Source organism: Myotis nattereri, assembly GCF_964212035.1.
Source record: "Myotis nattereri genome assembly, chromosome: 2".
NCBI lineage: Eukaryota > Metazoa > Chordata > Mammalia > Chiroptera > Vespertilionidae > Myotis > Myotis nattereri.
This window is the reverse complement of record NC_138076.1, coordinates 40,644,341-40,668,693: the sequence shown is the minus strand read 5'-3', so window position 1 is coordinate 40,668,693 and position 24,353 is coordinate 40,644,341. Positions and strand designations below refer to the sequence as shown.

The window sequence follows — 24,353 nt, the reverse complement described above, 5'->3', positions numbered from 1 at the left end:
ACAAAGCATGGTGTGTCTTTCCACAGAGCACGTGACAAAGCACCCCCCCCCCCCCGCCCCCCAGCCCTCCACTATCCCCTGCTCATCCATTTTTAAGGTGGTCAAAAGATGCATATTTTATATGCAAGTATATACAAGGTACTTATGAAGTTGGAGGATTTTCTTTTAAAAAAATCAAATGTGTAGTCACTGAAAAATAAGTTAACAGTTTCACAAAACCCAATTTTAAAATATTTTGTTGGGGCAGAAAAATGTCAGCTTCCCACATTCACCATGTTCAGCTCTGAGGCATTTTATTCTATTTTGCACACTTTCCTAATGTCATCTTGTGACGTAGGCCACAGTTAGTGCAGGAAGGGTGGGAAGCTTGCCTGGTTCCGTGCCTTTTTGTTACAAATACACTGCCCATCTCCACGGGACAAAGTCAAAGGGGATATATTGTATGTGGATGCCTTGTGTATACTTGCATTTGGTACTCAAAATCTCAAATGTAAAAATTACTGTTATGATAAAAATAAAAGAATTAAGATTAGAGAACTTTAAGTGCCAACCTATTTCTATTAAAAATAGAAAATATTATAGGAGGAAAGCATAAAATATTCTCTCTAAATTTGGCCTTTTTAAAAGAAAACATGTACTTTTACTTAACATAAAACCTAATTCTGAAAATTTCTCAAATATCCCAAGAGAAGAACAACATTAACATAAAAAGCAAAATTTTCATGCAGACAGAAAACATATTAAAAATCTCTTTCCTATTTCATTACTACTAAACAAAATTATAAGTAAGAGAAAAATAACTCAATTACAACTAAATTTTAAAGATTTTCTTAAAACAAATGTTTACTGATAATTAAACTATTAAAAACAATAGCATTAGAAAAATATGATATTTAGACCAGGACCCCGTAAGTACATTATCACAGAACACACAGCATGGAATGAAACACAGACACACTGAATGGCTACAGGGCAGGGGTAAGAGCTTGGTAACAACAAGATGTGCTCCGGGAAATACCTCCCAAGAAGGAGCTGCCTGGGTACCCGTCAGCAATGAATTTCTAGCTCTCCTCAAGCTCAGTGCAGAACCAAGCGTTTATTGTGGGACAGGGCAGTGTGGGTTTATGATACTCCACACAGGGTTCTGGTTGGGTAAAAACAAAAGGCACGGGTAGCTTACTTAGAAGCAGAGGAGAAAAGGCTCAATTTTAGAGTTTTTGTGCAAGTCCAAACACATTTGAGATGGACTGAAAACATTCTCTCATTAAGGAAAAAGGAATGTGGTTAGATGAGAAATTAGTGTCTTTGAAGTTGGAAGACGGAATGGTTAAAACAAAAAATCTTTGAAAGTAAAACAGGGAAAGAGAAATAATTGGGGAAGGAGAAAAGAGCCAGAAGACACGTCAGGAGGAAGTGGGAGAGGAGAAAAAGAAGACAGAAGGAACAGGACGTGAGGGAGAACTTGGAAGCAAGGCTAGAAGTGTAGCAACAGGCCACAAAGGAGGATCTTTCCAAGAGATATGCATGAGAAAAACGAAACAGAAGGAATGTAGGCGAAAGATGCAAACAGATTTTTTGGTAGCAGTCCAAAGACCTGCCAACTGCCTTCATGGCTGTTTATGAGAATCCCAACTGCCAATCACCACAGATGACAATTCCCACACATTCAGATCCAAGTAATACAGAAAATGACATAATACTTGAAACTGAAACCCCCACAGTACCTGGCTATATATCGCTTCCCCATGTACTGGAACTGGTGCAAGCAGACTCTGCAGACAGGATGAAAGATTATCAGGGAAACACGAAGATAAAATTATTTTCAATGCATTGGTTTATTTAAGCCCATCAACAATAACACATTCAATAAATTCTTACTAGCCCAGTGGTCGGCAAACTGCGGCTCGGCAAACCGCGGCTCACGAGCCACATGCGGCTCTTTGGCCCCTTCAGTGTGGCTCTTCCACAAAATAGCGGCTCTTCCACAAAACACCGACTTCTGCGCATGGGCCACGAAGTTTCAATAGCACTGAACGTGCGCGCCCGCACGTGGTATTTTGTGGAAGAGCCACACTGAAGGGGCCAAAGAGCCGCATGTGGCTCGCGAGCCGTGGTTTGCTGACCATGATACTAGCCCCTTACTTCAGGTCGTCAGAAATTCTCTGGAAGACCCCTCTAAACCAAGATAAAATTTCTAACCTGCAACGGAGGCCCCATATTATGCTGCTGCCAGAATTGTGGTGGGCGGTGAAAGCCACACAGAAGAAAGGCTTAAGACCCATAGGACTGTCCATCCACTCAGGGTTCAGATGTTGACCCAGGCAGTGTGCCTTAGAAACCACCATGGAAACTGTATGCCCTACTGCACTGCTCTGAGTTGCTTATCCGTGCTCATTCAAGTCTATGTAAGGAGCTCTCTCTTTTGGCTTAAGTAAACAGACTGGCCCCTTACAGACATCATTTTTTGTTTTGTTTTAATATACCCATAATATTGATTTTTTAAAAAGCATATAATTAATAAGCAGTTAAAATAATGTCCAGTAAGTTTTCTGATGCTGAATTCCATCTCACCAAGTGACAACTCCCACCTTTAATCATCAGAGAGAATAGTCATGAGACTATCAACCAAACGCACAAAGCTCAGAGCACCATAGGGTTCCAACTGAGTTTGTGCAAATTCATTTGCCCGTGAATCAGGACCCCACTAACAAACATAAAACTACTTATAGTTATGATTTACCCAATGGTTATGAATAATGACAGTACTGCAGGAATAATTTTTAACTGCAGAAACAGTAATGTGTTTGACCGTGGGTGTTGCCTGAGACCCTGCTGAGGTCTTATGGAGTTTACTCTATATGCAAATTTTTCAAAAATCCAAAAAATTCTGAATTTGGAAAATCATCTGGCCCCAGCAGTTCTGGATAATGGATTGTGGATTCGTGTAATGATCTTAAAGAAAACCAGAAACTTAAACTAAAGAGAAAAAATGAGATAACATATGTAATATGTAAGATTTTACTTATCTTACATTTAAAAATTATAGCAATTTTTCTATCTCAGTTTCTGCATCTATTGAGATAGGTTAGACTCAACTTAATGCAGCATCCACCCAACTCAGCTAATACATTTTCTATTATTTTATTAAAATGGCTTATACTCAAGAGTACTAGTAGTTACCTCTTATAACAACCTCTTAAGGTTGGTCACTGACCACTGAGTCATAAGCTCCTGAGAGCAGGTGCTGGGATCAGGCCCAGGAGAAATAGCTTAAAAGTATGGATATGAATATCTGCATTCCTGGTTCAACTACACAGTATTCTTCACACCTCTTCACTGGCCAGGGAAAATCAAGAGGCAATTAACAAAACAAAACTACTCACTCAGATATTGTAAAAAAGTCCATAAGTTCAGATGTTGAAGCCTTGTTCCAATACGTAAACAAAGCATCTAGAAAATAAACATTTATCAGGTCAGAATCATGATGCGCATTCTGTACATTATGAGATGGGACGAGATCTCAGAGTATAGGCCTCCAAACCCTGCCCGCTTTTACAGCTAATCAGAGGACGAACCACAGTGACCCATCTGGATAACACATACAACGGGCTTATTCAATCTAAAGAAGCTATGTTTGAACCTTGAAGTTTAATTTCTTTGTACATCATCTAGTGCTATCCTATATAATAAAAGCCCAATATGATAAGTGTCTGGTTGTCTGGTTCAACCAATCAAAGCGTAATATGCTAATGATACGCTAAGGCTGCTCAACCATTGCTGTGATATGCACTGACCAACAGGGGGCAGACAGCTGACTGGTCGACCAGTTGCTATGATGTGCCACCAGGGGGCAAATGCTCTGACCAGTAGGTTAGCTTGCTGCTGGGGTCTGGCCAATGGGGACTGAGGGAGCCAGGCGGGACACGCCCTGGAGCCCTCCTACAGTCCCTTCCCAGCCCCAATCATGCACTGGTGGGGTCCCTTGGCCTGGCCTGCACCTTCTCGCAATCCGGAACCCCTCAGGGGATGTCAGAAAGCTGGTTTCGGCCCAACGGCGGAACACGACCGGTCGCTATGACGTGCACTGACCACAGGGGTGGGGGGGGGTCAGATGCTCAATGCAGGAGCTGTCCCCTGGTGGTCAGTGTGCTCCCACAGGGGGACTGCCACTCAGCCAGAAGCCAGGCTCACAGCTGCCGAGTGCAGCAGTGGTGGCTGGAGCCTTTCAGTCAGACATCCCCCGAGAGCTCCTGGACTGGGAGAGGGCACAGGTCAGGCTGAGGGACTCCCCCACACCCGGACCCGCCAAGTGCACGAATTTTGTGCATCGGGCCTCCACACACACACATGGAAGCATGCATATTATACTACACACACTGTTTTGCCCTTTGAGTTTTAATTCAACAATATGGCCTAGATCTATTTCAATGTTTTTCAAGCTGCATAATATTCCACTATAACTGATTTAGCCAGGCTCTTACTGATAGACACTTACTTTTTTCCCCCCTAATCTTCTGCTATTATGAATTGTGCTTCAACAAACATCCTTTTGCATGGGTCTTTGCACACCTGTCCAACTACGTCTACAGGACAAATTCTTAGACGTGAAATAGCTCTGTCAAATGGTATGTGCATTTTCAACTTCCACAGCTACTGCTAAATAGACCTCCAAACAAGCAGTGCCTGCTTCCCCACACAATGCTACACTGTACTCTTAATGAAGAACCCACACTTACTCTTCATTGAGACCACCTGTATATTGTAATTAAGGCAAATTCTACAAATTTATTTGCAGGAAGTATGTTCTGTGTATGACCCTTAACCATTTAGCACACTCCACAGACTGTTACCATTTGATAGTTAAATATTTGTACATTCTTATAGTATTTTACATTGAGGTTCAGAAACAGGTGAAGAGATTTCTCTCTGAGACATTGATTTGGGAGCCTGAGGTTGAGTGAGAAGGTGGCTGTAGAGATGCCAGTGGTGCAGGAAGATGCATGGCCTTGGACTGTTCCTCTGCATTGTCAGGAACAGTGACATACGGGGAAGCCAGGGGATACAGACTGAGAATCTGTTATGTGCGGGCACTGTGCTAGGTGGTCTCATGATGTCACATACAGTATACCATCAAATTCTCACCACAATCAGAGGCAGAGAGTTCCAATTTACAGAGAAGCTAATGAAGGCTCAGGGAAGTTAAGTTATTCTCCAATTCAGTACACCTGATTTTAAAAGCCGTATTTGGCCTATTGGGCCAGTGACAAGGGTGGGTCAGGGACCTGCCATTTTTCAGGGGTTTTGAGTTTAGATTCCAGAGTGACAGACTCTGGTTATTTGAACCTGGTCATCCTGGTGTTGTGAGAACCCAGGGAGCCAACTGAATGCTGGTGGGCCTCTCCAGGTCAACTTGCAGACATGTGTGGCCAGTCAGTGGCCAGGCTACTGGCTGAGAAGAGGGGGAAGAGCAAGCCAAGCTCCATGAAGAAGGGAGGAGGCACAAGAAGGCGCAGAGCGTGAGGGCCCAGCATGTGGAAGGTCCTCGTTAAGTGTAGAATAAAGGAAAGAATAGACACAGAGTTACACAATCGATTTTTGTGTCTGTCTGGTCAACTATGCTGAAGACTATTTCTCCCCTACCCCACTCCATACACGAAAATCCATTCTCGGTAGCTAAGCTTTAAATGTGAAAATTTAAATAATAGAGCTTTTAAAGAAAATATAGGAGAATATCTTCATGATCCTAGAGATAGTTGAAGATTTCTGAAACATGACACACAAAAAACTCTAATTATAAAGGAAAGAAATGAATAACTTCAGGTAATTTAAAAAATACTATAAAACTCTTTTGAAGAGGTTGTTGTATCTTAAAATCTGTGCATGGCCTTCCAAAGGGCCGACTTTAAAGGATAACTTTCACTTGGATGCAAAATTTCTGGTATTTGTCTTTAAAAAGCAGTTATGTTATAAACCATATTTATTATTCAAAACTTAAAATATTTTAAAAAATCATTCAGCATAGGAAAAATAGGATCATAGCTGGCTAAAAGTCACTACCATAATCGAAAGTTTAGAACTTTTTTTTTTTTAAATATATTTTATTGATTTTTTACAGAGAGGAAGGGAGAGAGAGAGTTAGAAACATCGATCAGCTGCTTCCTGCACATCTCCTACTGGGGATGTGCCCGCAACCCAGGTACATGCCCTTGACCGGAATCGAACGTGGGACCCTTCAGTCCGCAGGCCAACGCTCTATCCACTGAGCCAAACCGGTTTTGGCGAAAGTTTAGAACTTTTGACTTAATGAAAAGAATTTCAACTTTATAACCCAAATATCAGAATAAGTGCCCAGTGCTCTTGCATTTGGTCATCAAAGAAAATCTTGTTTGTTCTTTTTTTAACTGGTTATTTAAAGGTAACAAACTGACAGAAGAATGAAAAAATCCAGTCCTGAAGCACTTTAAGGACAGGTATGCTGTTCCTAACATCTGAGTTGTAAGATCAGGCTGGAAGAGATGCTGAGGTTCCCCAACACTGTATTTTCTAATTCAAGAAACAGACTAATAAAGTTGTGTAAGTTGCCAGTATGTTTGTTTAAACAATAACATTTAAAACAAAATCAAAAAGCTGCTTTGCTTCTCTGCAGCTGCCTCCTTTAGTTAAGATGGTAGGTCTGAGTTCAACATAAATGTATAAAATAGTCCCATTCACATTTTAGGACTCATTCTCTAGAATAAAATAATAAAAATACTTTTCCAAATTAAGACTTTTATTTCTACTCCATTTAGAAAATCAACATGTATTTCAAACAAGGAGGAAAACTGTTTTAAATCCTTATATCCTTTCAACCAATTATAATCTTTAAAAAATAACCCAAACACCGAAACAAGGAAAGTAAAGCAGATATCTCCATTTTTACCTACCATCAGACATGCTTTTCAAGATGTAGAGGAAACACATCAGCAGGCTCTTAATCTCAGACTGGTCCAGTTTGTCACAGCGAACCATGGCGTTCCCCAAAGTGCCACTCTGTTGGTGCTAAAGAAAGGAAATACGGGTGGGTTTTTCTCCTTCAACAGCAGGTAACACAAAATCAGCTTCACTTTTCTACCTTGGAAGAGAAAGGTTCTTAGAATTGAGCCCAATCATTCCGACTGGAAGGTAGAGATAATTTGTCAACACACATCAGGCGCCTTCCCTGAATACACACACGTGCTGCTCCACACAAGCTCTGGCTTGTCTCCTGCGCACACTGTTCTAAGGGACAAGCCAGAGGCGCCAGCCTTTCCCACTGGATGGCCATCGTGGAGCTACCAGCTTAGTTCTGAAATGCCAAGTAAAACCTCATGCAGAAAAGCAGGAATGATGATTCAGACAACACTGCAGAACCAACCACATCCTCAGGAACGTGTCCGTGGCTGAGACAGCAGAAGTCTATGGTGCTGCTGAGTGCCAGCCACAAAAGCCTGGGGCTGGGTTGCTGCCATTCAGTTACCTCATGGGGCACCCTTGGGGAAAACCATGGGCAGGCGCCCGACAGGAAAAATTGGGGTCACCTCAGCACAGCACGGCCAAAGACCCTAAGCTGATGAGGTCACTCCATCATCAGCTTAGCTCAACACCGCAAACGCCAGAAAACTCAGGATGCAGGGCAAGGGCAGTTTTGCCACTAGACAGCAGGTTCACAAGTTCAAAGGGTTCACATTAAAAAAAAAAAAAAGAACAAGAATCGCATCTCATGTTAAAAAACACAGAAGATTTAAAAATCCTCGAAGTTACATTTCCAACTGAAGTCAGGGAAATTTTTTTGCCAAATACCAAAGCAGAAAGATCAGTGAAAAACTATCTCTCATTCAAGGTATCAGTGGGCAATTAAAAAAAAAAAAGATAAATAGGTCTAATTCATAACATCCATGAATATTTGTAGTCAAGGAAGAAATATGGGAGCTGTTAGTGGCAAAACCGGGGTGCAGATGCATCACCTGGCCCACCCACTTCCTCAGAGCCGCTGGGAGGACTCCGCGCTTCCTGCAGCGGGAGGGAAGGTGCCGCAGGCAAGGTTTCCTCCGGCAGAGGCGGGTTGGTGAGAAGGGAGAAGTCCACAGTGACCCGGTGTTTCCTGGCTGACTGGCCGCTCTCCTCCTCCTCCTCCTCCTCCTCCTCCTCCTCCTCCTCCTCCCGGCCAGCGCTGCGTAGGACGCAGGCGGAGTGCCTCCTGAGCAGCTTCTCCCTCTACACGCGAAGGCATGTCAGGGTCAAGGGAGAAGTTCGACAGGTCATGACACACCCCACGCTGCGATGCACACACCTCTACACACAGCGGTTACGGACAGCCATGTCAATGCCAGCCACGGAAACGCGCGATGAGATGACAAAGCTGGTGCCGAGGAAGGAAGTGTCCCATGTTTCTGAGAGCTAGGAATACATCCCTAAACGGTTCACATGTTTATTCAAGCTTATTACATGTGCTTGCCTATACCTTGAAATAAATTAGGACAACAGTGGCCAAGTGAGACCAACCTGTCACGGTCTCACGTTTAAATCCAAGCTTTATCTGTTCCCACGAAGTCCCAAATAGTCTGCGCCTTAGTCATTTCAAGACAGGAGGTTTAATATGAGGAAGATCTGCTGGGCTGGGGTTGGGCAGTGTGAAAAAGTGATTTGAAATGAAGCCTTACCCTGGAATCACCTGTATGGTCAATTAATCTTTTCTGGAGCTGGCTTTGGAACCAATGCCTGTGTGTATGGTGTTCTCCGGCATACAGACCACAGGGGTTCTAAATGAGTGGCATTCTGATTTCCCTAGTTGTCCAACCTGCCAGAACCACTTACCAAACTGTAAACACTGCCCGAATCTGGCATTCTGGAAACAGGAAGCAGGGGGTTCCAGGGAATGGGCCCCATTCTTAGTTACTACTCTGATGATCTACTCCAGATTAACTGAGGTTTCTGTGGTTTTGTTTTAAAGGTCACACAATGAACACTAGAACATGAAGTATGTTTACTTTGGGCTAAATCTATTTGTTATGAGAAACACATTATCTGAAAAGAAATTACCTTATCCAGGGAATTGCTCTTCTCAATATTCCTTTCTGGAAAGCTGTTTCCTGAATCGGTGCTAATGAGGGATCCCCTCGAATCAGCATTTTTCACACTGTTGATGTTTGGAGTCGAAGTTGTATACGGAGAAGCTAAATGAGGATTAAGCCAAGAACAAAGTTCAGGTGAGACAGAACAAAGTACAGATAAGCACTAAACAAAGAAAAATTACTTTTACGGCACTTATTTTTTTTCTGTTAGGCATTTGGCCCAAGAGTTGCATTCAATCACCTATCAAGTAGATAAAAACTAACTTTAATCAGAAACATTCAGCCACAGCTACCAATTCACTTATGAGAAACCACCTTTGATGGCAAAGACTAAAGGAGCACATACTGTTTCAGAATGGGAGAGAGTGAAGACTTTTAAAAATATTTAAGAGATAAAACCACCTACAACTATCAAATAAAAAAATTAAATCATGCAACACACCCACCGTGTTCAAACTGTGTGCTGAGGTGCCCTAGAAAACTTAGAGGGGTGTCCTGGGATAGTTTACATTTTCAAGGAAAACACAACGATACCTGACATCTGTCGGAAACTGTAGTTTCAGCATTAGATCATGCTACATTCCTTTCGATGATGTCATATATTTGTGAAGCGGGGTGTTTTTGGCAGCTGCTATGATAAAAAGCAAGTACTGGGCAAAAATCAATGTGGAACAAAACGAGGAGGGCTATGAGCAGCCTGATTCAAAACTGGAGAAGCTGGGCAGGGCCCAACAGACACACACATCCCATTAGTAAGAGTTGTGGTTATTAAAAATTTAGTTAAAAAAAAATAAATAAAAAAATAAAATAAAAATAATACAAATGGTTTTCTTTAAATTTATGGGTATTTTTTTTCAAATGCCTACTAAGCTGTTAGCATATAAGTACTTAGGTTACTTGGTTCTAAGTACTTAATAAACAGTCCTTAGGTGTTTCTTTTGGCCTGAGGACTCCATGAAAAAATTACTGTGACAATATGAGTGATGTGAACTGAGGATTTGTGGGAAGCTCTGCAATAAACAGTGACCAGCAGACAGGAACTCTAACTTTGACATAAAAATTCGTGACATCCGATAAAAACAGCATTTGAAGGCAGAAATCAGCACCCACCACGGTGCTGTGCAATTTTTCAATGTGACTGATTGACTTCCTGCTTAGATAAGATGTGTGTAAATCACATAATTAAAACTGACTCTGAGACTCGTACATCCTGTGCTGAACCAAAACGCACGCCTCCATCGGAAAGGCCTGGCCGGCTGTGCAGGGGCACGAGGAGCCTTCTGGCACCACTCTAGCAAGCTGTAAGCACGGTCTCCCATGTCCAAGCTGAGGATGCCTCTACCTGGTACCTCACATGGGCTGGCCATTTCAGGTTTCAGCATGCAAACTAGCTGCCATGGACTAAGACACTTCTAAATTAATCCCTCCCCCGACCTAACACGCGGGTTTATCCACCACCATCCCCGAAACCGAATCAGTGTATTAAAACCAAGAAAAGAAGAGCCAGAGGAATTAAAAGATGTAAGTGAAGGATGGAACATGTGAACCCCGGGCCACAGGCGGCTCCCCAGAATAGAAACGATGTGACTGATTGTCACAAGGAGCAGGTGAAAACCCTATGAAAAAACTATGAGCCTTTTTCTATAGTGAGAGAGAAAAGAAACACACGTTATGGCCAAATTATAATTATAGTCCTCCTGATATACTTGGGCTTCATATATAATGCAGAACACAGAACTCAGGAGAAAGAGGTCCTCGGTAAAATTAGGTCCTAAATTCTCAGAGTTTTAGGCTCAATTCCAGAACTACCGTCCTAATCCGAGGAAAACAGATGGAAATGCAATAAATCAAAATCAACACGCTTAGTAGAATTATGTTCCTATATGTCATGCGTGTGTGTTTATACTTTCTATCCTGGCCCAGTGCATAACTTTTAAAAATCTTACACAACATGTAAGTAAAATAAAAAGAGGTGTAGTCCACCTCTCTCCCTCTATACAGACATCCCAGGGCAATACACTGAGTAGGTGATAAAAGGAACCCTGAGCCTAAGAAGGTGTGCCTTTTAAAATCTCAGAGCAGGGGCCCTCAAACTTTTTTAACAGGGGGCCAGTTCACAGTCCCTCAGACCGTTGGAGGGCCGGACTATAGTTTAAAAAAAAACTATGAACAAATTCCTATGCACACAGCGGCGGCAAAAACACCCGGCGGGCCAGATAAATGTTTTTGGCGGGCCGCATGTGGCCCGCGGGCCGTAGTTTGAGGACCCCTGTCTCAGAGTGTCTGTATCCAGCAATAAATAAGTTTTAGAATTTTCATGCAGCATGTTTCAAAGACATCAACAAACACTGCTGAAGGAGCATTCTTAATATTCATGAAAACAGGATTTCTTCTAAATGGAAAAGTAAGGAGAAAGTCTGCTCATAAAGGATAGGCACTAGATCTAAAGTTAACTGCAAACTCCTTGACGACTAAAAGAAGAGCTGCTAAAGCTACCAGAAAACAACTGGTAAACCCAGCTCATAGGTGGGGCTTCCCTGAAAGGCATTCCTTGGGAACAAGAATTTAAATCTTTAAAGATGAGGGATGGGGGGTGGGGGATAGATAAAGCCTGGGTTTAAATAAGTCTGTTGTGGTGAATTCCTATGAAAAGTGGATTCAGGTCTTGAAATGCAAGAAAAAGTGAAAAGACACTAAATCAGTAACTTCACCATGAGCACAGAGTACTGAAGGCCATTTATGCCATTTGAGTCATGCTGAAGACACCCAATGGTTCATCTTTACATGCTCCGTGCACCCCAAACCTAACAAGGTGCATGGGGAACTGGAGAATAAAGCCAGGGTCAAAACAACACCTCATTCTAATCTGACCATTCCCACAGTTCCATGTAAGTGAAAGATGGAACAAGAATCCTACAGAGTACTGGTCAGGGAATTAAAATTTCAACCCACTCCTAGGCCCTAGGAAACTGAGAGTATATCACAAAGCATTAATAATGCTAAAGAACTGTGCTTATTATAATAGCAGTCAAATGTTCACACTATGCCTACCACGCCAAGCACTGCGCACATCGTATTAGCTCTTTATCCCTCACCGTGACTCTGTTTTGGAGATGTGGACACTGGGTAAAGAGACGAGAGATACTGCTTGTGGTAATTGGTAAACGGTGGAGTCTGGATCCAACACCACATCTGTCTAACTTAAAGCCACTTCTGTGAACCACCAAAGACAAGACCCTCCGAAGAGAGCCCCTTCTCCAGCCTGGAGCAGTGGCTGGTGTGTGCGCAGAGCAAGGCACAGACAGAGCGGAGGTGCCAGGAGAATGGCTGACGGGAACACTGTGTGCAGGCTCTGCTCTGTGTGCATGAACTAACGCATTTACTCTCTGATGCCAAATGAGGTTAAGTATAACTATGAAAAACATACATGAACATAAGTAAGAATAAGGATTAGTACTGGTATTGTAGGATAAATTCCAGCATTAATAGGAGGTTTCCAGTTCTGTATTCTGTGCAGTTTCATCACCTACATGAAATAGCATGTTAACAAGAACAACACAAAATAAAAGGACATAAACTCAGAATGAACAACAGTCCTGCAGATCACTCAGCTAAAAGGACTGCCCTTCATTCTGCCCTGAGAGTTAGTCCCGTTATTGGGTGGTCTAAGAACTCGCCATGGCAAGACGTTTCATTTATTCCCAGTGTGGTATGAGAGAAAGGGATAAAGACAGACCAGGAATGTGTCTCTGACAATTCTGTATATTTTTTGTATCATTTTCTGTATGAAGGAGCTGGCACGGGGGCTAAATTGTTCAGAATATTAACAAGTACATTTCTCAGGCATTTTCTTTTGGAGAAACTACTCCATTTGGATCTTGATTTATGCCATCTGTTTTCCTCCTCATGGGGGCTGCTCTTACATTATTTCAGATAGAAATATATTCCAGGAAAAGAAGATTTAGAAAACCACTCTCAGGATCGTTCTCTAGCCATAAACCACTCGCCCCTGCGGGAATTATCCTGTCACATTTCATCTAAATTGCTAGCACTACAAATAAATCCTACCACTCCTCTCGCATGCACCTGCAGAGATTTTCCTTTTCTAAAAGCATAAACACTCCAATTTACAGATTTAAAATGATAAATTAACTTAGGCATTAACAAAAAGCCAACGGTACGAATATGTGATCAAGTGCACCAAATTCAGAATTCACGAGACGCTGGGATCTCTTTTTCGGTGCGGAGGTGAGGGGGTTCAATCATTAACTATCAAAACCAGGAAAACAATATTCAAAGCAGAAACGCAGACTTCAGAGTTCTAATCTGAAAGCTCACTAACGACTGGATTAAAGACACCTTCAGAATTAAACCAGAGTGAAGCCCAGGAGAGCGCCGAGCATTACCGATGCCAGAGATGGCGCCAAAGAGATCTTTGTGCAGGGTGTTGTCCAAGGTGTTTCCAGACTTCTGTGGTGTCACCAACGGGTTCACAGCGGGCAAGGTGAGTGTCTCCTCTTTCGCAGTCTGCCAAAGGGGAGAAAGAGAAGAAATCATCAAAGACGATTTAAAAAGAGTCACCAGCTGATCTTGAAAGTGTGAGGGCAGGTGTTAGAACGAGACGGCACAGCCTGACAAGTGACATGTGTCCGAGTGGGAGGAGCAGCCACACGGGACCCCAGAGAGAGAGGGAGGTGGCGGGTGGATCACGGAAAGAGCAGGGAGAAGGGAGCACAGACTATTTAATGGGGGGCGAGGGGCAGAGAAGTCTGGGCTCATAGAGTCATTTCTCTTCCCAGGAGGTCTGGCACCTTGCCCGATCCAGAGCGCTGATGTCCAACAGTGCTTTACATTATTTGGTATGTTCTTTCCTTCAGAAAAAGCCTCACGTGCTCTTTCCGAAGGGAACACCGGCTCTTCTCTCATGTCGGAAACCCTCCCACACGAGCAACAGGGACTCACAGGAGCACCAGCGAGACGCCTCTGCCAGCTCGGAGCTGCATGTGCACCCTCGGTCAGGGGAGAAACTGCGTTAACGCTGAAGTGAGGTCTCCAAGGGATTTTACTTGCTGCAAGCCAAGGAGAGACCTGTGCTCCTTTTTCTCAGGACTGAAGCATTACAGAAAGGGTAGCATTATACCCTGAATTACTTATTCTGATTAGCGAAGGTTTAGAGAATACAACTGTGAAACACAATTTGTATAGATAGGGTGAGATTAGTGTGGTGCAGTTTATGTAAGGACAGTGAAAGTTTAAGCCCTTTAGAACTATAAAAAACATTCTGTAAGTATGGCTCTTCTCAGGGCATCATTATTTAGCTATATTCGGAGGTGAAGAGTAAAAAAGTGCAACAATGTACCACTATTTGGGGAAAGGGACAGAAAGATCAAAAGAAACTCCCCAAGTGTACACTGGATGACGAAGTGGCAAGATGAACATCTGAGCTGGTTGAGAGGTCCAGAATGAAGAGGAAAAGGAAATTGCTGAATTCTGCCCAAATGAATGGCAGGTGGCTTCCAATTATAAAGCTTTGAGATAATTTCTGGGATCACCCTTCAGTCAACTTAATTTCCAATCTACAGATTTAAAATGATAAGTTAACTTAAGCCCTTTTAAATGAATGGACGAAGATAATATAAATTAAGGTGGTCAGTTCTTGGCGGTGGGGCCTGGACTCTCTGACATCGGCTTGACTTTCTGATTTTACAGACAGACACTTTAGCCCAAAGAGGTGGCTTTTCAAAAGCTGGTTTGTACTATATTACAGTCAGAACTGGGCTAGCACTGAGCTTTCATACCACACAGGTTAGAACTATGCCTCTTTTTCTAACCTCCCTCCTCTATAAAGATTTGTTGACAACACAAAGAAGATCTTGATGTTTTTACAAGATATCAGGGCACTAAGAAAGCATGATTTTTATAATGATTTTTAACAAGACAGGTTTACTGACCCCCATCTTAGCCAGAAATGCAATTTACATAAGTACTGTGTATTATTATTGTTTTAGTGGCAAAAAGAGAGAACAGGTATGTACTGGGTTGAATTGAGAGAGAACAGGTATGTACTGGGTTGAATTGGGGAACTCCCAAGTTCATATCCATCCAGAACCTCAGAATGTGATCTTATGTGGAAATGTAATTAAGATTTAAGGCGAGACGAGGTCCCTAAATACAATCCATCACTGGTGTCCTTATAAGAAAAGGAGAGGACACCAGGCACCAGAGACACAGACACACCAGGGAGGAGGCCACGCAAAGATGGATTAAGGCCAGAATGATGCGGCCACAAGCCAAAGGCCATGGGATTTCAGGAACCACCAGACGCTAGGAGAGAGGCAGGGCTCAGACTCTCCACCCGGAGCCTCCAGAGGAACCCGCCCTGCTGACACCGTGATTTTGGACGTATGGCCTCCTGACTGTGAGAGTAAGTTTCTGTTGCTTTGGGCCACCCAGTCTGTGGCCCTTGGTCAGGGCAGCCAGAGGAAACAGGCGCGGGCTGCGCACATGTGAACATGCTCACGTACACTGCCGGGGTTCACGGGGAAGGGCGACACCTCTCTCACGTTGATCCGCTGGACATTTTCAATCAGCAGACCAAACAGAGGCAGGTAGAGCGTGGCTATCCGTGCTTGATGGCTCTGAAACAAAGACACGCAGCACACATTTACCCCAAGGTCTGAGCTGGCACTAGCCGCCTTCCTGAAAAGACCACCATGAGATTTTACTGCACAAACAGGGAAAAGTCTTAATGCTGTTGCACTAATTTTATAGTTGGTTACTTTCCTTGTAGTACTTAAAATAAAGGACATTTATCAATTCATGCTTTCTTCCATTGGCGACCCCTCACCCTGGAAGCGTATCTGTCATCAAACGAATGCTTTATCAGCAGGTTCTTGAGCACGCTGATGGCGATCAGCCGGACCTCCCGGAACTCCTGGAGGGCGGTCCCCACCTCCCTCAGTAACAGGCCCACCAAGAAGTGGTTTCTGCAGAACTCATCGGTTAAAGAGTAGTCGAGCTGGAGATCTGAAATGAGGACAGAAACTGCTTTCGTTAGCAAGAATGTGCCGCTCTTTGAATAAAATAAAAACCAAACCCCACCCTCTACATTCAGCCCACTCTGGGTGTGGCTTCCAATGGGAAAAGCTTGATTATCTAAAACACTGCTCTACTTCCTAACACCCAGGGCTCTTATATGAAAACAAAATTTAAATACAGATAATTGCACTGAATTTTTATTTTCAAGCATATTACACCTATATAATTCAGTAAGTGAATAGTTTTAGTGCCAATTTTTATAATATAGAACAACATATATTATGTTACAGATGTAATATTGTTATTGACATGAAGTTAAAAAACTTATCGTGCTAATGACAGTCTTATACAAGAGTGGTCTACGGATAACAAATATGTAATTAAAGAAAGAATAAATATACATGGTTTATTTAAATGTTCTTTACTAAATGAGTTCATTTACCCATTTCCTAGTCATTAATGCCTATATATGCCCATTAAAATCCAATGTGTTTAAAATGAACAAGTTGAGAACCAAGATGGCGGCATAGGTTAACGCCGGAGTTTGCTGCTTTGAACAACTACTTCAAAAGTGAAACTAAAAGACAGAACGGACATCACCCAAAACCACTGGAACGCTGGCTGAATGGAAGTCCTACAACTAGGAGGAAAGAGAAACGCATACGGACACTCAGAGGAGGCGCAGTGCTGAAGTCAAATTCTGAGGTGCGGAGTGCGCGCGCGCGGAGCGGGCTGGCGGCGGAGGGCGCGGTTGGCGTTTTCAATCGGGAGGGAGTCGCAGACTCTGAGCTCCAGATCCAGGCGAGTCTTTAGGGACCCAGACTCAAACGGGAGAAGCGGGACTGCCTGGCTTCGGTCAGAGCGAGTGCAGCTTTCTCTCCGAGCTTTGCAGCGGGTGCTGGGACTCAGAGAGGCAGAGCCCCTGGGGACAGGACTGAGAGCCGCCATCACTGCTCTCTCCGGCCCACCCTGTTGATCCTGTGCGACCCGCCCCGCCCAAGCCCTGCACAGAGGCATTTGCCGGATAGCCTCAGGCAAAGGCTAGATTAGCACCTCCCTAGAGGACAGAAGTTCTCTCACTGCTGACACAGCTGATTCTCATAGCCACTTGGCCTGGAGGTCAAACCCTCCCTGGAATTAGCTACAAGATTTAACTATAAGACTGCGCACAAAGACCACTAGGGGGTGCACCAAGGAAGCATAACAAAATGCGGAGACAAAGAAACAGGACAAAATTGTCAATGGAAGATCTAGAGTTCAGAACCACACTTTTAAGGTCTCTCAAGAACTGTTTAGAAGCCGCCGATAAACTTAATGAGATCTACAAGAAAACTAATGAGACCCTCGATGTTATATTGGGGAATCAACTAGAAATTAAGCATACACTGACTGAAATAAAGAATATTATACAGACTCCCGACAGCAGAACAGAGGAGCGCAAGAATCAAGTCAATGATTTGAAATGCGAGGAAGCAAAAAACACCCAACCGGAAAAGCAAAATGAAAAAAGAATCCAAAAATGCGAGGATAGTGTAAGGAGCCTCTGGGACAGCTTCAAGCGTACCAACATCAGAATTATAGGGGTGCCAGAAGATGAGAGAGAGCAAGATATTGAAAACCTATTTGAAGAAATAATGACAGAAAACTTCCCTCACCTGGTGAAAGAAATGGACTTACAGGTCCAAGAAGCGCGGAGAACCCCAAACAAAAGGAATCCAAAGAGGACCACACCAAGACACATCATAATTAAAATGCCAAGAGCAAAAGATAAAGAGAGAATCTTAAAAACAGCAAGAGAAAGAAACTCAGTTACCTACAAGGGAATACCCATACGACTGTCAGCTGATTTCTCAACAGAAACTTTGCAGGCCAGAAGGGAGTGGCAAGAAATATTCAAAGTGATGAATACCAAGAACCTACAACCAAGATTACTTTATCCAGCAAAGCTATCATTCAGAATTGAAGGTCAGATAAAGAGCTTCACAGATAAGGAAAAGCTAAAGGAGTTCATCACCACCAAATCAGGATTATATGAAATGCTGAAAGGTATCCTTTAAGAAGAGGAAGAGGAAGAAAAAGGTAAAGATACAAATTATGAACAACAAATATGCATCTATCAACAAGTGAATCTAAGAATCAAGTGAATAAATAATCCGATGAACAGAATGAACTGGTGATTATAATAGAATGAGGGACATAGAAAGGGAATGGACTGACTATTCTTGGGGGGGAAAGGGGTGTCGGAGATGCGGGAAGAGACTGGACAAAAATCGTGCACCTATGGATGAGGACAGTGAGTGGGGAGTGAGGGCGGAGGGTGGGGCGGGAACTGGGAGGAGGGGAGTTATGGGGGGAAAAAAGAGGAACAAATGTAATAATCTGAACAATAAAGATTTAATTAAAAAAAAAATAAAATGAACAAGTTAGCATATAACCTATTTATTTTGCTATCACTAGATGAAGAACTTATTTAATGCAGGATTTTAAAAATATACTCTTAATACTTCTGCACCTTTAAAGGTGAATAAACTAAAACAAAAGGGACAAAACACCAACCCAGACTCATAATTCATCAGCAGGCTAAATGACAACACTAAAAGCTCGTCTGGAAAAGAGATAGAAGCAAATGTGAAATCTCCTCAGACAGGGCAAATAAAAGCAGCCAAGCATCACTCAGAAGCTGAAACACACCTTTTCAGTAAGCTGCAGTAGGATTTTAATTCTCATCCTTAATCTATTATTAGAGGAAAATCTATTGACCCCTCCTTTGACTTTAGTTTCATATGAGCTACTCCTAAACCTATCCAAAATACTAACCCAAGTCCTATGAAACCCTTTAGCAGAGGCAAGAGAAAGATTATTTGTCTTTTCAGAATAATCATGTCCACTCTTTACATTAAGCCCCATATATCCAAATGACAGTTTACAGCTTAAATTCACAAAACCCCTTAGAAGAAACCTATGGGTTAACTCTGTGTGTGTGTGTGTGTGTGTGTGTGTGTGTGTGTGTGTGTGTGAGTGAAAAGGGAGAGAGGAAGGGGAGAGATAAAAAACACTCATTCCTGTCAATGCAAGGTAAACTATCTATAGGTGACCCACCCCTATCTGCCTGGGCAGTCGCTCTTGTCACCAAATACCCAGCACTCCGCTGTGAGTTTGTGCCAATCTGCTGGGCACCTGAAGGGTTTCCACTTTGCTCAGTTCTGCAGGATAAGCAACTGGACCTGCTGGGCCAGAGCGGAAGGCAGGCATCAGCACACGGTCCCCGCCCAACCATTGGGTCTGAAGAGCTGCCCTGACAGGGGAAAGGAAAAGACAGTCGGGGTCCACAAGTCCGGGGGTGGAGGGGTGCTGGCAACAGACTGTGAGGTGAGGGAGGGTGTGATGAGGCTTGAAGTGCAGGATGGAGAACAGTTAACTCCAGTTGGGTGCTGGGAGAGGGTGAGGAGGGGACCTGGCAGGCACCATGAAGGAGGTGCTGAGTGACTGGCTGGGGAGGCCGATGAGGACTCCCCCAGGGAGGTGGCTATTTGAGGTGGAGGGGGAGTTGGGGGTAGGCGTGTCACGGTTGAGGAGCTGGGAGTAGCAAGTGTGTCTGAAATATGGGACTAGTGGGAAGCGAGACCAGACAGCTGGCAGGGTGGGATCAGGGGATGCTGAGTAACTGGCTGCTATCTCGGCCCAGAATGTTTTCCCCAGGTGTATGCACAGCCCCCTCACTTTCCTCAGATTCCATTTCCTGGTCACCCTATCTCAAATGTCACCCCGTTTCACACCCCTTTTCTTGCTTTGTTTTTCTCTCTTAGCAATTATCACTCTCTAACATTTTATATATAAATCTCCCTTAGGTAAAACAGCCGGGGATTATCATCCTTGTGTGCATGAGAAAGGGGTTCTAGGGAAACCTCACAGGGTGATCTGATCACAAATTCCCAGGTCATGGTGGGTAGTGATGCCCAGGCCTATCACTATTTTAGTAAAAGGTTTATATTTGTCTTAAGCAAGATCTATTGTTTTTGTGCATTTAGATTACATTCGTTCAAAATAAGAGTAACTACCCTCAAAAAGAGCACATATTCTTGTTAACTATCCTATAATATCATCCCCACCTTTGCTTTCTTCTACCTTCATGGAATCTTCCTTAGGTTCCCTTCTTAATAATTCAAAATGCATAAAGGAAGCTGCTGACTGCCATTCCAAGAAGTGTTTGAGGTCTTGCTTCCTGGAAATTGTCATCAGTTTTGCTCAAATAAAATCTTACAAAAATTCTTCACAGGTCCATACTTTGTACATGGACACTTGTCCACAACTGTATCCTGAGGCTAAACATAGTTGGTGCTGGATAAATATTTGGAGAACCCCTGAATGGCCAACTCTAGGGCCACAATCCCTCTTCTCATTCCTTCAAAATCAGTCTGAGTCTGTTTGGGGGGAAGGTATTTATGTCTCTGAATGAATGCCTTTGTGTATTTCTCTCTGAATTTCAGAGTCAGTTGATTTAGGTGTTATTAATAGTTTGATGGCATCCTTCCACTTTCTTCTTTCCTTTAGCGTAAATAATCCTGAACAAATACAGGCACCAAACCTAGTAAAGATCACCCGACAGACCTGGCAGGCTTCATTGATTTATTCAGTGAAGATAAAGACATCAATGTGAGCCGAACTGAAAGAGGACACAGGACAATGAGTACAGACCCAACATGCAAACGTAAAAGCATGTGGAAAGCCACGTGGCTTGTGACTTCGGTGACTGCCACCACTATGGGCAAGGTCTGTGAAAATGGTGGAATAATACACTTTTGGAGTGAGCAGGCTCTTTGTTTTACCCAGGAGCAAAAAGCAAGATGCCTCCCTGGGATGTTACAGCAATGTCTTAGCAACAGTGAGAAGACACTCACTGGTTTATCATGAGTTAAGAACTGACCGAAGTACATGAGAAATGCCTGGATGAACTGCATGTGCAAGCATTTCAGCAATCACTTGCATTCTTTATTTATTAAAGGAGGAAAATGCAAGACAGCAAGCGTCACACCCCACACCTACCTACAGGAGTGTCATTTGACTCCACAGCTGGTGAAAGAAAAGCTAATTCATGAGAAAAAAGGAAAAGTGAAACCAATAAAAATAAACTACAGTAAGTAAAATGGATTTCTAGTGTTTAAGCAAAGGAATGTTTCAATGAAAAGGAGGTACACTAACATGATATAGTCTGGTAAGTTTGCGGAAAAGTAAGTTCCCATAGAATATTTTATCAATATTTTAAAATGGAAATTTTACTAGAAAATTTTTTTTTAAAAATTCGAATGTCATGTTGGATTCAGTTCTCTCATCGTATTAAAAATAAATGACTCTAATAGTGAAAAAGCTAAGTAAATAAATATAAAGGTAAGATTACCTTGGTATCTTTGAATTCTGCCTTTTCCAAAGGGCATTGGTAAATTCAATGGGATATAGTGTTCATGATTGCACACCACACGGAGAAATTCAAACTTGTATTCAAAGAGGGTCTGCAGGGGAAAAATATGTTAGTCCTACGTTAAATACCTCACTGGATACTTTATCCAGCATCCTAAAAAGCCTGTAAGAAATAACAGACCCAGTGTTTAGCTTCTTGACCTTCTTGGAACAGCAAGCTCTGTGCTATTTTAGATTTCAGAATGACTGCAGGGATTTGTTTGAAAATTGAGAACACATTTCATTAAATGATGTTCTCCACTGACTTTTAGGGCATTTATGGTTTATGCTCCTCCTACTTCAATAAAGGATTTCAGGCGGCTTACAGTTATAGACACAGACTGAATACAATCAAAAAGCTGAGTGAGAGAGAAGGCCTCGGTCACTTCTATTACCTTGCTAAATAAACTGTGACTCCCAACATGCATACTTTCGGTTTTGCACTGAAGTCATTTCACGTGTTTATGAGAAAATCAAATAGATATGTTTATTTCACATTTGGAGTTCCTGTGTCCCTAACATCTCACACATTAATGCAAACGAGTGCTATTTAGTATCTTCAAGAGGGGAGTGAGTCGTGCCTCTGGGACTGAAAGAAAATTCTGATGTGAACCAAGAGAAACAGGTGAGTTTCTGGAAGTGAGTCAGCGGGAAAAAAAGAACAGGGTGGAACACACACACTACCTTCGGGTCTCCGGGAGCAAAGCAGCTGGTGTAGTTGTTGATCTGCTTGAAGACGAAGCCCCGGTCCATGAAGGTGAAACATCTCTGTGGACAAAACAACCCATAACGTCAAGCATCTAGGCCCAAACATTTTGGAAAGTTGGGTTCTAATCTGTCTTTACTGTTAATAAGTCTGTCCTTCAGCATATAAAGATGCCACTGATGCTGACTGAGCAACTAACTGTGAACTACTACATACTAGTGACTCCTCTAGAAAGGACATTTCAGTCACTTAGCAGACGCCCTCTCGCCTGGCGCTCCCCACCTTGATGAAGACAGCAAGGCTATGATTCGCATTCTTAGATGCCTCTGGGTTATCTCGAAATTTCTGAGTGATGTGTGGCATCAGCATATTCACAACTGTTTCCACTGCATGATGATAGGACGCAGGAAATCTCTGGTTTCGCAATACCTGGAAAGAATTTAGAGCGAATGTTTATTAGTTTTTAAGTTGCAACCCTTTGGGGGAAATATCTCATCTGTGAGTCCATTTAAATAACCCAGCATTCTAATCTTATTTATCTGAAATTAGATAAGTTATTCTTTCTTCTCTCAAGGCACTGTACAAGTATTCTAATCCTCCAAAGAAGTTCTGTGGATTAGACCTGAGGTTTCAGACTTGGGCGAGATAAAAGCCTGCCTGGAGATGTTGACAGAAATGTGGAGATGTGCCTGCAGTCAGACGCTGATGAGGAGCTGCGCTTTTACCCAGTCCTTCTGGTGATCCTAGCCTGAACCTCTCAGGGAGCCCCTCAGAAAACACCGCACGCATTAGGTTTAAGCTTCAAGTATTCAAGCTGCCAAGACCAGTTGAAACTGCTTAGAAGCAGTCCTCTTCGAATTAATTTTAAATTCTAATTTTTCCCTACCGGGAATGCTTACCTAAGAAATCACACTCAGACCATTCAACAATTAGCTACCACTTGCTGTAGATCTTTGACATGTCAGGAACTGCACTAGACATTTTTATGTACTTTTCATAGAATTATTATAAGATCCCTTATGAGTTTAAACCTCATTTCACAGGGGGTCAGGTTAAGCAAATGTGTCCTCAGTCACACAACTATCACCCAACAAAGATTCAAATCCAGATCAACCATAAGGAAACAGTCAGGTATTGCATGCTGAAAAGTCGCTGTATTAGTCATTACTGTCCTAACTAAAAGTGGGACAACCTGATATTGTATGCCGCCTGGTGTGGTGCAGTAGTGCACGAAGCATCCTTGGCAAAAAGCAAATCAATCCTGCATGGGGCTGAGCCTCTAGATATCACTACAAGTTCACAGGAAAGACATGGGGCACAGAAACACGTCGCAGAAAACTGTGCCATCAGCCAAATCTAGAGTGTGGGAAACTCTGATAAACTTTGTGGAACAGAACCCCTATAACTAGTTTGGACTTTCATGTGGAAGGAATAAATTTTTTTCTTAGGTTACTGTTATTTTAGATCTCTGTCACGTGGCTGAACCCTCGGCCCTGAAGCTTAAGATATCCCAAGCATAACTCATCATGTCCTGTCTTTCCTGGTAAACCATGTCCTAATTATCTCTCAAAAGCTCCATTCTTCTATGCTCTCAAACGTAATATCTAAGTGTCCCCCACCCCCCAGAAAAACCCTGACTTTACTACGTTCTGTTTAAATCAGGCTGTGTAAGGTTTAATTTACATATACTAAAATTCACCGTTTTAAGGTATACAGTTTGCTAAGTCTTGACCAGTGTACGCAGTTGTGTAACTATCACCACAACCATTTCTTTCACCATAAAAGTTCCCTCGGGTCCCTCTGAATCCCTTCCCTCCACCTCAGCCCCTGGAGACCACTGCCCTCTGTTCTATCCCTGTAGCTTTTCTTCTCCTAGAATGTCATAAAATGGGCTCATTCACACTGCGTGAAGTCTGCATGATCATCACAGCGACTTCCTGCACTTAACATAATGCCCTTGAGATCCATCCATGTTGCTGCAAGAATTAGTAGTTCGTTCTTTCTTATTACTAGGTAGTATTCCATTGTATGGAGTTACCACTATTTGTTTATCCATTCACCAGTTA

At 42.8% G+C, this 24,353-nt stretch overlaps 1 protein-coding gene across 3 annotated transcripts in view; it reads right to left on the bottom strand.

Moving 5' to 3' along the window:
* The window catches only part of DOCK9 (dedicator of cytokinesis 9), a 160,167-nt gene that overhangs the window by 44,405 nt on the left and 91,409 nt on the right, over positions 1 to 24,353 (bottom strand). For all 3 annotated transcript variants that reach the window (XM_081082498.1, XM_081082499.1, XM_081082500.1), the window contains exons 28-37: positions 22,570 to 22,716; positions 22,266 to 22,349; positions 21,523 to 21,634; positions 15,937 to 16,115; positions 15,614 to 15,727; positions 13,496 to 13,616; positions 9,058 to 9,191; positions 6,924 to 7,038; positions 3,384 to 3,450; positions 1,725 to 1,772 (exon numbers count right to left, since the gene is read on the bottom strand). In XM_081082498.1, the coding sequence (XP_080938624.1) occupies positions 1,725 to 1,772; positions 3,384 to 3,450; positions 6,924 to 7,038; positions 9,058 to 9,191; positions 13,496 to 13,616; positions 15,614 to 15,727; positions 15,937 to 16,115; positions 21,523 to 21,634; positions 22,266 to 22,349; positions 22,570 to 22,716 (1,121 nt within the window). The remainder of the gene's footprint in view (positions 1 to 1,724; positions 1,773 to 3,383; positions 3,451 to 6,923; positions 7,039 to 9,057; positions 9,192 to 13,495; positions 13,617 to 15,613; positions 15,728 to 15,936; positions 16,116 to 21,522; positions 21,635 to 22,265; positions 22,350 to 22,569; positions 22,717 to 24,353) is intronic.